Here is a 14725-nt window from a genome sequence, read left to right as displayed (position 1 = left end):
GGCAGTGATACATCCCTTGCTCATCTCTTCCACTCAGCTGGGAGTTGTAAGGACAGAATACAAATCACTTATCCCGGTCCCCGGCCATGGGACAGGACCCTGCTCGGGGCTGCCAGTAAACAGGTCTGCAGAACACCAACATTTTGGTTTTTTTAAGTTAGTTTATAACCTTTTGTGTTAATGTTTTAAAAAATGAGCATGCTATTTGTAAAGTGTTCTGCGTATTCAGTGTACCAAGCATAACTCTGTTTAAAAAACGGAATACATCATTCATGATAAAAAGCTACTGAGCCACAGAGACAGATGATAAAAGCCTTGTGATAAATTTGCACCGCAGCAAATATATGAACTTGTTTAAATAAATAACTGGTTTGAAGGGTGAAAAACAGACACCCTCCCAGAGACCTTCGCTGCCTGAAGCGCAGAGCGTGTCTGCCCCGAGACAACCGCAGAACTCGTGTTCTCCCTGACCCCCTCCCGGCCATCCCAGGGCTGGTTAAAGATCAGCCCACAGGCCGGAGGGCGAGGGCAGCGCAGGGCCTGCCTGGCCTCTAGGGTGCAAATTCATCCCTAGGTGCCAGCAGTTATCAGTACGAGTGCCAACCTGGCAGTCCTGCGCCCCCTCGGAGAGCAGCAGGCGCTCCAGCACCTCGGGCACGTCCTCCGGGAGCTGAGCCGGGTGCTCCGCGTGGTTGCTCAGGCGGGTCTGCAGCGCGGCCGCCTCCCGCTGCGCCGGCCTGCAAGGAACACGAGCACAGTCAGCGCGACACCCACGCACACGGACCCGCGCAGGACGCGTTCATCTGGGCAAGGGGGTCAGCGCACGGTGGGAAAAGCCATCGCACGTCTTGTCCTTGATTCACACTTGTTCTTTTAAGAATGTCCTGAGTGGAAAATGCAAGAAGTCATTTGTGACTTCTGCAAACGCAGAGAGGGTGGGTGGCCTGACCGCAGCCACCTCTGTGCCCTGGGTCCGTCCCGAGACTGGGGTCAGGGGACACGGAACCTTTTCTGCAGCCCTTGTCTCAGCCTCGGGCATACACCAGATACTCCAGGTTTGTCCTTTTTCCCCCAGAATTCTTGTTATTGTTTTTCTTCAGCAAAAGTGCCTTCTCTTCTAAAGCAGAAAATATAAATACCAAAACCTTGTTTGCCAAAGATGTTTGTTTTTACAGTTGCTCCAATGAAGTTTCACTGACAGAGGAGTGAATTCCAATTAACTCCACAAGTGTTTGTCCCTAAGAAGCCATTCAGGAAATACAAGAACGTATTAGTGCTCACAGGCATATCATTCTCGCGAGGAGAAGCAGGTATAGTTAAATAGACCATTCTTCAGCGCTCACAAGTGCCCCGATCCTGCTAACACTCGAGCGCTGCTGAGCCTGTAACACACAAGAAGGTCTAGACAGAAGCTAAGTAAAAAAGAATGGAAATTGTTTTCATTACTGCATTAAAGAGACCTTAAAAAAAAACCCCTATTCTCACTTGTCCTTGTGACATACGCACAGGAAAGAAAAAACCCAACAAAACGTTCTGAATAACTGCAGCTTACTGTTTTTAAAGGCCACATGCATCTTCCGCTTCACAGAAAAATAATTTGCTTCTCAAAATTACATTCCCCATCCTTACATGCCTGAGACTCACGGAGAAGAAAAAAAGTCACAGGAATCAGTGTTTAAGAGGTGTCTGGAGTGAACAGGTTTCTGTCCCTGCGCGGGTGGGAGAGGCGGGAGGACCCGGCCCCAGCGCTGCCCAGCAGAATAAGATTCACCGTCAGCGGAGGGAGCGGAAAATAAATGAACTTGCTTAATGTTCTCATTTTGAGTCGCGCGGCTGCTGCCGAGATGCATAAAGATCAGCACTCAGACGTCTTTATTCTGCAGCGCGATCTGAGCTCTGGCCCCGGGTCTGCGCTCTCTGCACCGGAGGCAGCGCCGCGGGGCGAGGAAAGGAAAGGGAAGAATGTTAATCACACCCAGGGGCGAGTTCTGCGCCCGCAGTACCTGGTTTGCTTTCCGGGCGCTGCTCTACCTTCAGCGGGGAGTGTTTTCTCGGGTGGGAGGCAGCCGCTCAGCGCGCCCGGGAATAAAGCCCGAAGCTGACGAAGGACGGCTGCCTCGCGTGCCTCAAGGTCGTCGTCTTTCAGACTGCCAGCCCCGCTACAAAAGCTGCAAAATAAAGCAGGTATTACATGCAATGTTTGTTTAAAGCCCAGCCAGGCAGCAGCAGCTGGGAGGCAGAATCTCTAACACTGGGACAGCCCGGGGGGACCAGCACCCGCGGTGCCTTCTGCAAAAGCTGCGGCCAGGCCAGGGAGGTCGAGCGCCAGGTTTAATGTCACGCCTTCGCCATTTGCCAGGGGAGGGGACCCGCGCCGTGCACCCGGTGACACCGCCGCTGGGCCTGGCCCTGCCGGCCCAGGAACCATCTCCGGCTGGGCCGGGGGGGCCAGGCTGCTTTGGGAACCCTTCCCCCTAATCCCCTGGAAATCCGCAAAGCACCACGTGCTGATGAGATTCCCAGTTTACAGAGGCTGACATATAATTTTAAATAAAATTACAAAGACTTTCCCAGTTCTTGTAATTGAGAGTCCCTGCTGCAGAGTGACAGCAAGGGCACTCTGACCCCAGGTTTGTGAACACGCGCGTTTTGGCAATTCTCAAAAGAAATTTTGTTTGGCTTTTTTCCTGTCTACTTCAGTAAATCATAACAGCATCAGTAGCTAAGAGGATGCTCTCATTCTTGGAAAGAAGTATTTATTTCACCTAAGGGATCTGCAGAGCAAGAGCGCAAAAAGTGTTACATTTAAGAACGAGTATTTGTTGGAGTAATTTGCGTACTCGCTGCTAAGTGCCATATTTCAGCTCTCCAGTGCCATTAGAGCGGTGGACGGGGCGGGAGGCACTGTTTGTTTGCAGGAGCACCGGCCATTTGTCACCGCCACAGCGAGGACCCCGGCTCAAATCTCACCAGGCTCCTGCAAAGCTGCTCGGTAACGGCCTCTCGCCATCGCTGACCCAAACCCAGGCAGAAGCGTGTAAGCAATCAACAACAAAATGATCACAAGCACATCGGATGAGCAGCAGCGAGTGAGAATACAGGGAACGGGTGAGGGCAGGGGCAGCAGGAAGGTGGCAGCTCGCGGGGAAGCACATTAACCTGAGCAGCTCCGCCGTGCCCGCGGTCCCTGCGTGCCCACCCTGCTATGGCGCCCAGCACCAGGGGCTCCTCAGCACCGTGTCCTCGACGAGCCACAGCGCCCAGAGCAGCCCCGCCAGCGTCACCGGGCCGGAGGGGACCGGGGACACGCAGCACGCAGCGGGCCGGAGGGGACCGGGGACACGCACCACGCAGCGGGCCGGAGGGGACCGGGGACACGCACCACGCAGCGGGCCGGAGGGGACCGGGGACACGCACCACGCAGCGGGCCGGAGGGGACCGGGGACACGCAGCGGGCCGGAGGGGACCGGGGACACGCAGCGGGCCGGAGGGGACCGGGGACACGCAGCGGGCCGGAGGGGACCGGGGACACGCAGCGGGCCGGAGGGGACCGGGGACACGCAGCGGGCCGGAGGGGACCGGGGACACACAGCGGGCCGGAGGGGACCGGGGACACGCAGCACACAGCGGGCCGGAGGGGACCGGGGACACGCAGCACACAGCGGGCCGGAGGGGACCGGGGACACGCAGCGGGCCGGAGGGGACCGGGGACACGCAGCGGGCCGGAGGGGACCGGGGACACGCACCACGCACCGGGTTGGAGGGGACCGGGGACACGCACCACGCACCGGGTTGGAGGGGACCGGGGACACGCAGCACACAGCGGGCCGGAGGGGACCGGGGACACACAGCACACAGCGGGCCGGAGGGGACCCGGCTGCCACAACCCACCCCGGCTGCAAAACGCGCCCCCTCGCTGCAGCTTTCAGAGCCAACCGCAACCATCGCGCTGCTTAAGCTCTGCAGAGAGAAAAGAGCACACGAGCAAACAGATCACCCCAAAATCAGGCAGGGCCCGAGGCGCTGCATTGAAATTACGCCGTGCCCGCTAGTTTAATTCCTTCACCTCCACAATCGGAATAAATCTGGTGACCACCTACAGGTACGGGGACATAACGGGGACCTCAGAGGGGTTCTGATGAAGCTGCACCTCTATAATGATGCAAATGAGGACTTAACCACTGAAACAATCTGCAGGCTAATCCTCCAACAGGGGTGTAAATGGCTATTCAGGCCCAGCCCTGCCCGCTTTGTGGGGGCTTCCCAGGCCAGGTCTCGCCAGCACGGCCCAGCTGGGCCTGCGCCCCCACAGCCAAAAGAGAGATGATTTTGTTTTTTGCATGCAGAAGCTGACATACTCACACAGTTAACCCTGGTTTACACTCCCTCAAGTCAAAGTCCCTCTGCACAGAAACTTGTGTGATTTTTACAGCCGTGTTACACTACACCAAAAGTTGTGTTTTCCATGGGGCTGTTGGGCAACAGCGAACAATTAAGCGGGAGCCGCCGTGAATTTAGTCGAGTTTCCTAGACATTTAATAAGCAAAACAATACCAGGGAGATCACATATGCAGTTAAACAGCGCTTTTTCTTCTCCCCCAGTCTCACAAACCCTGTATTTTAGTGGCCGGCTCGTTTCCCATTGTTTTCCTCCCCCTGGGTGGTCCTTCCAGGGTGCCACTCGAGAGGGATACAATAATAAAAAGGGAAGGGGAAGGAAGGGACACCAACATAAAGAAAAACAAAATGTATGACAATCTGCAGCAGGCTACGGATCAGAGGTCAGCAAACAAGAGGTCCTTCTCTTTTACAGGTTGCTTCCTGGAAACAGTCTGATTAAGCTGACAGCTTGAATTATGTGTTACATTTTGTAATGCACAATCCATCTGTGCTAAGTCCTCTTCAATGCAGCTGAAGCAGCACAGGCATAAGCTCTGCCTTTTTCCACCCCCTCAGCACAGGCCTTAAAATAGTCATCATCTTTCTCTGCGCTAATGCTCCCAGACCCTCGCTCCCCCCGGGTTTAAGCCCTTAAAGAAAGGGCCGGGTGCTGCAAGGAATGGTAAGAGGATACGGAGCCTTTCACCTCCGGTTCAGCAGCTCAGAGCAGCAGCGAGCAGCCAAGGACCGGAGCCATGGGCTGAATTCACCTGGCTCAGGGGAACGGGGTGTCCTCAGGGTGCCCCGAGCAAGGCCCTGCTCACCAGCGGGGAATGGGCTGCAGGATGGGTGGAAAACACACAGCCAGGCTCTTACACAGCTCCGACGGGTGTGTGTGCAACCCCTGATCAACAACAGCTGGACAGAAAACACACAGCCAGGCTCTTACACAGCTCCGATGGGTGTGTGTGCAACCCCAATCAACGACAGCTGGACAGAAAACACACAGCCAGGCTCTTACACAGCTCCGATGGGTGTGTGTGCAACCCCTGATCAACAACAGCTGGACAGAAAACACACAGCCAGGCTCTTACACGGCTCCGATGGGTGTGTGTGCAACCCCTGATCAACGACGACTGAACAGAAAACACACAGCCAGGCTCTTACACAGCTCCGACGGGTGTGTGTGCAACCCCTGATCAACAACGGCTGGACAGAAAACACACAGCCAGGCTCTTACACAGCTCCGATGGGTGTGTGTGCAACCCCTGATCAACGACAGCTGGACAGAAAACACACAGCCAGGCTCTTACACAGCTCCGATGGGTGTGTGTGCAACCCCTGATCAACAATGGCTGGACAAAAGCCATACAGCCAGGCTCTTACACAGCTCCGATGGGTGTGTGTGCAACCCCTGATCAACAACGGCTGGACAGAAAACACACAGCCAGGCTCTTACACAGCTCTGACGGGTGTGTGTGCAACCCCTGATCAACAACGGCTGGACAGAAAACACACAGCCAGGCTCTTACACAGCTCCGATGGGTGTGTGTGCAACCCCTGATCAACAACGGCTGGACAGAAAACACACAGCCAGGCTCTTACACAGCTCTGACGGGTGTGTGTGCAACCCCTGATCAACAACGGCTGGACAGAAAACACACAGCCAGGCTCTTACACAGCTCCGATGGGTGTGTGTGCAACCCCTGATCAACAATGGCTGGACAAAAGCCATACAGCCAGGCTCTTACACAGCTCCAATGCGTGTGTATACAACCCCAATCAACGACAGCTGGACAGAAAACACACAGCCAGGCTCTTACACAGCTCTGACGGGTGTGTGTGCAACCCCTGATCAACAACGGCTGGACAGAAAACACACAGCCAGGCTCTTACACAGCTCCGATGGGTGTGTGTGCAACCCCTGATCAACAACAGCTGGACAGAAAACACACAGCCAGGCTCTTACACGGCTCCGATGGGTGTGTGTGCAACCCCTGATCAACAACGGCTGAACAGAAAACACACAGCCAGGCTCTTACACAGCTCCGATGGGTGTGTGTGCAACCCCTGATCAACGACAGCTGGACAGAAAACACACAGCCAGGCTCTTACACAGCTCCGATGGGTGTGTGTGCAACCCCTGATCAACAATGGCTGGACAAAAGCCATACAGCCAGGCTCTTACACAGCTCCGATGGGTGTGTGTGCAACCCCTGATCAACGACAGCTGGACAGAAAACACACAGCCAGGCTCTTACACAGCTCCGATGGGTGTGTGTGCAACCCCTGATCAACAATGGCTGGACAAAAGCCATACAGCCAGGCTCTTACACAGCTCCAATGCGTGTGTATACAACCCCAATCAACGACAGCTGGACAGAAAACACACAGCCAGGCTCTTACATGGCTCCGATGGGTGTGTGTGCAACCCCTGATCAACAACGGCTGGACAGAAAACACACAGCCAGGCTCTTACACAGCTCCGATGGGTGTGTGTGCAACCCCTGATCAACGACAGCTGGACAGAAAACACACAGCCAGGCTCTTACACAGCTCCGACGGGTGTGTGTGCAACCCCTGATCAACGACGGCTGAACAGAAAACACACAGCCAGGCTCTTACACAGCTCCGATGGGTGTGTGTGCAACCCCTGATCAACAACAGCTGGACAGAAAACACACAGCCAGGCTCTTACACAGCTCCGATGGGTGTGTGTACAACCCCTGATCAACAACGGCTGGACAGAAAACACACAGCCAGGCTCTTACACAGCTCCGATGGGTGTGTGTGCAACCCCTGATCAACGACGGCTGAACAGAAAACACACAGCCAGGCTCTTACACAGCTCCAATGGGTACCTGTACAACCCCAATCAATGACGGCTGGACAGAAAACACACAGCCAGGCTCTTCCACAGCTCTGACGGGTGTGTGTGCAACCCCTGATCAATGCGGTCACCAGCAGCGCTCCGAAACACCGAGCTGAGTCACTGAAAATGATTATTTTAGAAAATAAGGCAGCAAAATCCCAGCACCTGGCTGTGAATTGTGACCAAGGCACAAAGCTTGCAGTAAACTACCTCTCACCGCAACTTCACCTGTCTCTGGTTAATAACCTGATGAGGTTAGCATGATAATCATTCCTCTAGCTGGAAAACACCATTTGAAATTAGGCTGAACACACCCAGAGGTAAAATACTAATACAACCCGCAAATGCTGCAGAGAAAAAAAAATCCAGAACTTAAACAACCAAACAAAACCTATTGGTATTTCTGCAGTAAGGCAGGAAACAGATTTTATCCCAAAATCTAAACTTGTGACTTCCTGACACGCACCAAGGATTTTGTTTTGCCTCTCGAGTGAGCTGGGATCCCCGCACACCGGAGCTCCTCTGCCCTTCCGCACTCGGACTAACATAAATAGGGCACTAAAAGCGCCGGAATGGCCCACAGACCACGGTGAGGGATGGTGCTGTGTGCAGGTGCTGCGGCAGCGACACTGCTGCATCGGGAAGGTCCGAGCTACAGCTATTTCCATTTAAGGCCACAAATATGCAGAGTTTCGCATAATTCAGCATATTTCTTCAGCTAGCACAGGAATTCCGTGAGAGAAAACCACACAGACCGAAGGGACATCGCAAGACCTGTGATGTTATTCATTTTGTGAATCTGTGGCCTATCTTCAGGCTAAAAAAAGCCACACTCTCACAGTTTGTGTAGTTTATGTAATTGAAATTTGCGTACTAATAACCTGGAAACTTTTCCCCAACACTTTCAGCTCATGAAGTGGCTGACTCGAGTGTGCTCGCTGCACTCCACGTGCACTGGGAAGAGGCCGTGGAAAGCCCACCTGTTACAGGCACCACAAAGGCTGCTCATCCCTCCCCGAGGCCTTCCACAGTTCATCTGCATTTTAATTTTCAGGTAAAACAAATTACAATTCGTATCTGTTGTGCAGAAACAGCTATCAGTGGCGATCCCACTTGCTTGGCCTTGAGAAAAGGAGGTATTGAGCCTGGCACAATGCGAGAGGAAACCTCCGCGTTCTGGTTGCAGTCGTGCTCCGCAGATAATGCGAGCAGTGAAATCTTCCGTATAATTTAGCTGGGCTTCAAGAGCATTGCACAATATTTTCATCAGTTCCCGAGCAGCGAGGCATCGCCAGGGAGCGAACAGAAGGTTAAATTACCATCGCTCCGCTCTGACTTCTCTCGCAAAGGCAGGTACTCTACGCAACTTCCCCACAAAGTGTTATGATTAACAGGTGGCACACAAAGAAAAACTGGGTAAAAGCTATTTAGATGTAAATTAGATGATGTTTCCATAGCAAACAGTCTGATGCAAATGTGAAATGATAAAGTTGCAAAGTGTATATTGATGACTACTAGTTTCTGCTCAACTGTCATCTATTAAAATACAAACTAATGTTGAAATCAGTATCTAATACAACATGCACACGAATGCAGGAAGAATAAATGCATTGAGCAGACTAAAAAGCTGTGAACAACCAAAACTCCTCCTCCTCTTTCGTCCACGTCGCTCCCCAGCACACAGGGATGGGGCGGGAGGGCCGGTCCCGCTGCGATGGGTACAGAAGGGAGGGTGACGGCGTTTGGCACGGGAGCAGAGCCAGCGCTGCCATGCGACCTGGGCAAACCCCGCACCGTCCCACAGCGGACACGGCCCTGCAGGATGGGGACACGCTGCCCTGTCTGCCGAGGGCGTTGCAAGGCTGAGAATCCAGCTGCGATTGATCTGCAGCCGGTACTCGGTATTGCAGTTGTCACCAAACCCCACTGCTTTCATGTGGCTGCAAGGGACAAGACGAGCATCTCGGTGTTGTGCTTTCCCCATTCTCCCTCTGCTATTTCCAAACAAAAAGCTCAAGTAATTTATCTGACTAGCAATTTTAAACCTCACAAAACATGCTGTTCCGTAAGTTATAGGTACTACTAAATCAACTTGTTGAAATAAGGTTGGCTTACACTTAAAGGCCGTTGATTGCATTTTAACAAGCATACTTACCTCCCCCGAGTCTGAGCGAGTTACCTGAAGCCATTTAAGCACTAGCGCAGAGGCAGCGAGATACTAAATAAACAAGAAGTTTGCCCAGGTGTGTGTGAGCTTTAGTGAAAGGGGCTCCCACCACTGAGGAATGAACGCGGGCAGGGACAGACAGACAGGCGGACATACCTGCGCGGCGCTGAGCTGGCCGAGGGCAGGGTCCGGGGGTGCAGCGGGGGGCCCTGCGCAGCACAGGCAGCCCTGCCCCGCGGTATCGCCTCCTCCGTGCTCGGGGGGACGGGGGGCTCAGCGCCGCTCTCCCCGCTCGCCTCCTCACAGGGCCACCGGGTACTCAGGAGAGGCTTCGGTCCTGGAAAATTAATAATAACACAAAAAAATAAATCATTTCCAACACACTAACAGGACCAAGGAGTACAGCACAGCGCAGGGAATTAAACTGAGAGCGAAGAGGAGCCTCCGTCCCTGTGCTCTCCCTTCGGGGTGGGCTGCCCTGCCCAGGGCCCCTTGTCCTTCTGCGCTGCTCTCGCAAGGGGGAGTCCGGGCAGGCTCAGCATCTCCGGCGCTGGGGACAAACCCGGCACTCCCCAAAACAGCACACCAGCTACTTCACTAAATCACCTCTGCAGGAACCATGAAGCAGGCAACATGGAAAAAGCTGTTCTTAAGGGGAAAAAGTGCACCTGGGAAGGCTACTACCGTACCCATTTTTCAAACCTTGCAGAAGAAATGCATGCCTGGAGGCTTTCAAACACTGCATGCTAATTGCCTGCTCTAAAAGAGGAGAGTACTGGCTGAATCACGCTTCTAAGACGACAGATACAGGCTACTTATCTTTTTATAGAATGCCAAAAGTTAATGGACCAGCTAGTGCTGTAACAAATTAGTACTGCTACAGAAATCCCCAGTTTTGAATAAAATTCACCATGGGTTTAAATGGAGCAGCATTCACACACCTGCTAACACCACAGCACCAGCGTTTCTGCTGGTCTTGGTCACGGAGTTTCACTGGAGCTGAATCACTTCTGGTTTCTGCCAAAGAGCAGCTGCTGCCAGGCTGGGCTCTCCTAGGCCCGCTTTCCCATGTGTGAAGGAAGCGTGTGCACCAGAAATGTCACTGCTCCGCCTGCTGGGAAAGCAGGATAGAGAGGAACAGGGGGGTTTCTCCACCTTGAGGGGTGGGAACCCTGTGGGAAGGGGATTTGCTCCCTGCCGCTCCAGGTACGGCGCAGCCGAGCGGCTCCGGCGGCGTTTGCAGGGCGGAGGGTCGGGCTGCACGGGGCGGAACGCGCGGTCCCTGCGCACAGCGGGGCACACAGACATAAAAACCCCCCAGGCGGTCTGAGGTGATTACCGTGCCGTTTGAAACAAGCTCGTTTTGATTTTGAACCCAACGGCAGAGCTCCTCTGAAGGCAGAGATACCACATTCCAGAAATTAAACGCGTCTCTCTTTCCCAGGCACGGTGCCGGTCACCGCAGCCCTCCCCGCGGGGAGCAGGCGGCGCTGCGCACCGGGGCTCCGCTGGCTCCTTCCAGCTCTCATCAAACGGAAAAGGGGCAAATGCAGCACATGAAAGAAAATGAGAGGCAAATAAATTCCTCAGGGAAAGAAAAACGATCGGAAAAAGAACTCAAGGAAGAGGATGCCAGCAAAGCCCCAAGACGTAGCACAGAAGATCATCTGGTGGGGATGCCGGCTTTCCTCTATAAAAACCCACCATCACTACAGGAGAGCTGGAGTTCCTGCATTATTAGGGCTGCCACCAGTTTCTGTTATAAAGAGCTCCATTTTCACTATTGTTATGGGGCTTGGAAAACTAGCCTAAGTTGAAAATTGCTATGTTAACTGGCAAGGCAGGGGAGAGCATTTCTGCAAAGCCTTAAAAAAAAGGAATACACTGTTACTTAGTGACAAATCTTTGTCACTGTGACTTCAAAAACACACCCATTAGCTTACTTCAAATGAAGTAAGCAGGCCAGTGGGAGAGAACACATTTTGTCAAGATGGGGAAAGAGGACAAACATTCTGCGATGCTGTGTGACGTGCGCATGTTGTCGGAGCAGCAGTGCCTGGGCTGCGCGGCCCGCACCGCCTGCCTGGGCATCGCCGGCACAGAACCAGCACCGGGACACACCGACCGGCCCTCAGCTGGTACCGCCAAATCCCCTTTCAGAAACGGGTGGATTATTGAGCACGAGCATTTGAGGGAAAGGAAAATCAACTCAAAACAGAAGTGACTGACTCTGCCAGTGAAGCAGGTTCACATTAAAGCTCTTAAAATGAGGCTGAGACTACTTCGGGACAGCACTGAAGAAGTCTTCACTTTCTGAGAGTGGAGCTGGACAGGCGCAGCCCCAGCAAGCCCTGGCCCCTCCAGAGCAGCGGGCTGGGGGCAAACACGCTCAAAAGAAAAGAGAAAAAGAGAGCGCTGCCGTGCTTTAACCAGGGTGCACCACACACAGGGAAACCACAGGGGTTGGGATGAGCCACGGGCACATGCCGCTGTACCTGGGACGCTTCCCCGCGGCCGTTCCTCCTCCGGGGCGGCTGGTCTGGGGTCAGATGCTGAGGAGATGGGCTGCTTGGAGCCTTCCTCACCAGCTGCCGGGTCCCTGCAACTCGCTGCTCCCCCCGCCGATGCACCGCTCTCTAAACCAGCACTTCTGCTGTGCGGACCGAGCCGTGGGAGCGATGGTGAGCACAGGGACAGGCCGGGCACCGAGCGGCTCGCTGTGGGCTGGAGGGGTTTCTGCAGCGTGCCCGAAGCTCGGGTGGGCGAGACGGCGGCCCTGGTGCTGACAACGGATGGGCGCCCAGCCCGCGGCACCTGGAAAACACAGGCAGGGAACGGCTCAGGGAACAAACAGGCACTGCCCTGCAAACGGAGCTTCTAGAGGATCACACGTTGGCTTCTGGGGAGAGAAAGGTCACAAAATTCAATTATTTTGTATAGTATTACTATTACGCAAACATTTGACACGCATTTCTTGCACCCCAGTGTGAAAACAAAGGCTTGGACCTCAACTGAAGCTCCATGAGCCAAAACGGCCGGTGGTAAAAGCACACTGGACGCCCAGCCCTGCTAACAGGGACCGAAATACGCAAAGGACTCAAACTAATCTAAACTGTAGTTGGTTTTTAGAAACACGCAAACTTGTAGCATAAGACTCCTGCAAAGGCTTAAAAAGACCCTGGACCAAACCACGATATTTCAATCTACCCGCTGAAATCACTGAAAACGCTTTGAAGTTCCCGACTGGAGTGGAACCCTGTGGGCGACTGTGCCCGTGGTTTCGGTGCCACAGCACCCCGACGCCAAACCAAGCAGCGGGACGCACCGCGGTGCCCACGGCACAGCTGCGAGGCCACGGAACGGGGCAAAAATCCCTGTATTCATGGCTCTCCTTCTGCTCTTTGCAGTCTGTTCACAGCAAGAGGAAGAACGGCTGCTCCGATAACACCACGGAGATGAAATCACATTTTCCACGAGGAAGCCGTGGGCACCAAGCAGAAAAGTTTTGAATGGCACTTTCATCCAAGAACTGTTGAACCCACATAAAACCCGCTGCAACAGTATAACCACTCTGGTTCTAAATGCCAGTGTTTTCATACTTGCCTCTTTTTCTTTGTAAACCTACTCCATCCGAACAATTTAGGAGGAGTGGCTACTGCCACCACTACTACTAAAAGGTCACCGCCAGTTTATGCAAAGCCAAAATTAGCTGCCGTAATACCATTGCTCATACTAAGCAGGGCTTACTTTTCAGCCCCAAATCACAGCAGGACAATTTACAGCCACCTCCACACCTCTCTCCTCTCTTTCACTGCCTGACCTCTTCTTGCCACACAACATCAGCTGCCAAGCCCAGCTTAAACGAAACAAAGGCATCTTGTCTAGTCTGGGACCACATTTCATTAAAAAAAGCTCAAATTCCATGTAACAAGAAGCAGAACAAAAAGCCGTGAAGTTATTTTAAGAAAGAGTAAAGGTTTGCTACTCCGATTAAGTTCACAGCTTATTCCATCACCACTGCTCTCGGGTTCCTCCTAATTACTTTCCGGGCCTTGGATTTGCTGCTTTAAAATGCATCTGGCAAGCACCTTGTGGATGTCACAGCTCCTGGACGCGGTGTTCCAAAACAAAGGCAATTGAGACAGGTACAAGTGCCTGGCAGTCACAGCACACGCGCAGCTCTAACAAGCTCCTCTTTGCCTGCAGGAAAAAAATCATCTTGTCGCCGCCTTTGCATTCTCAAAGCAAAGTATGGCAAGATAAGAAATAAACCCCCTCCCATCAGGAGTTACACAAGGGCCCGGTCTCCCCGGCAGCGGAGTCCCACACGAAGGCAGGGGGGGTAGAACCAGGGCTCATCTCCTGCGGGCACCAGGCGTTACTGTCACTGCCGAGACCACTCCTGGGCAAGGATGCTCTGCCACCTGCAGATATTCCCATTGGTGGCGGGAAATGGGCACAACCAGGCCAAAACGACAAAAAGGAGGTACAGGATACGATATTAGACAGTGCACACAGACGAGGCCAAAGTACGCAAAATGTAGTTGAAGTTACCTTTGCATTTATGGAGGGGGACAAGGAGAAAAAAGGGGACAGAGGAGGAACGAGTCCACGATCAAGCTATTGACTGTAATGCAACGCGAAGTGACACACTTGGGTACGCACCAAGTTCTTGTACTGCCCAAACCTGCTAACAGGTTCTAAAAGCCTAAGTCGCATCGTGAGCCTTTGATGTTCTGCTATTTATGTGAACTTTTCCATAGGTTAGAAATCACGTCTCCTACACCCACGGCTTTTAATTGAAGAATCTAGCATTCAAAATAAACTCACCTTTTCATGAACGTCTGAATTGAAAACGTAATTGGCAAACTGCTGGAGGCCTGCTTATATAGGTCAAGGTTGCTCGGGTTCATTGCTTTGTATATTACAGTTTAAAGAATGCTCTAAATTCAAGGTTTTTAACTTTTTAATCTGTGGGGAAAACTTGCTATAAACTCAGATTAACAACTGCTAATGCACTGAAGAAAGAAAACCAAAAACCTTCCTCCTACTATAAAAACAAAATAGTGTGGCCTCTGTTTCTTTTCTGATAAGAGTCTTAAATACCAAACATTTAACTGCATAATAACATTTACTGGCAGCCAGGCAGCCTGCTTAGCAGATACATAAAGCAGGTAAAAGGAGGAAAAGTTAATTTCTTGGCTGAATGATTCCATCGGTAGCTATAGGGCAAACTAGAAAGTCTTTTAGTAAAGTAGCAGTTGATTCTTCTATCAATCTGCAGCACACATACTCTTCCAAGGAAT

At 52.8% G+C, this 14725-nt stretch overlaps 1 protein-coding gene across 9 annotated transcripts in view; it reads right to left on the bottom strand.

Annotated features, from left to right (window-relative positions):
• The window catches only part of KIZ (kizuna centrosomal protein), a 119578-nt gene that overhangs the window by 17851 nt on the left and 87002 nt on the right, over window positions 1–14725 (bottom strand). For all 9 annotated transcript variants that reach the window (XR_014183528.1, XM_082047597.1, XM_082047598.1 and 6 more), the window contains 4 exons: window positions 11915–12233; window positions 9576–9756; window positions 2004–2168; window positions 605–737 (listed from right to left, as the gene is read on the bottom strand). Coding sequence is in view for 8 of the 9 variants with exons in the window: in XM_082047597.1 (XP_081903723.1) it covers window positions 605–737; window positions 2004–2168; window positions 9576–9756; window positions 11915–12233 (798 nt within the window). In the remaining variant the exon portion in view is untranslated. The remainder of the gene's footprint in view (window positions 1–604; window positions 738–2003; window positions 2169–9575; window positions 9757–11914; window positions 12234–14725) is intronic.

Source organism: Streptopelia decaocto, assembly GCF_964273445.1.
Source record: "Streptopelia decaocto genome assembly, chromosome: 3".
NCBI lineage: Eukaryota > Metazoa > Chordata > Aves > Columbiformes > Columbidae > Streptopelia > Streptopelia decaocto.
This window is presented reverse-complemented; position numbering and strand designations above follow the sequence as displayed.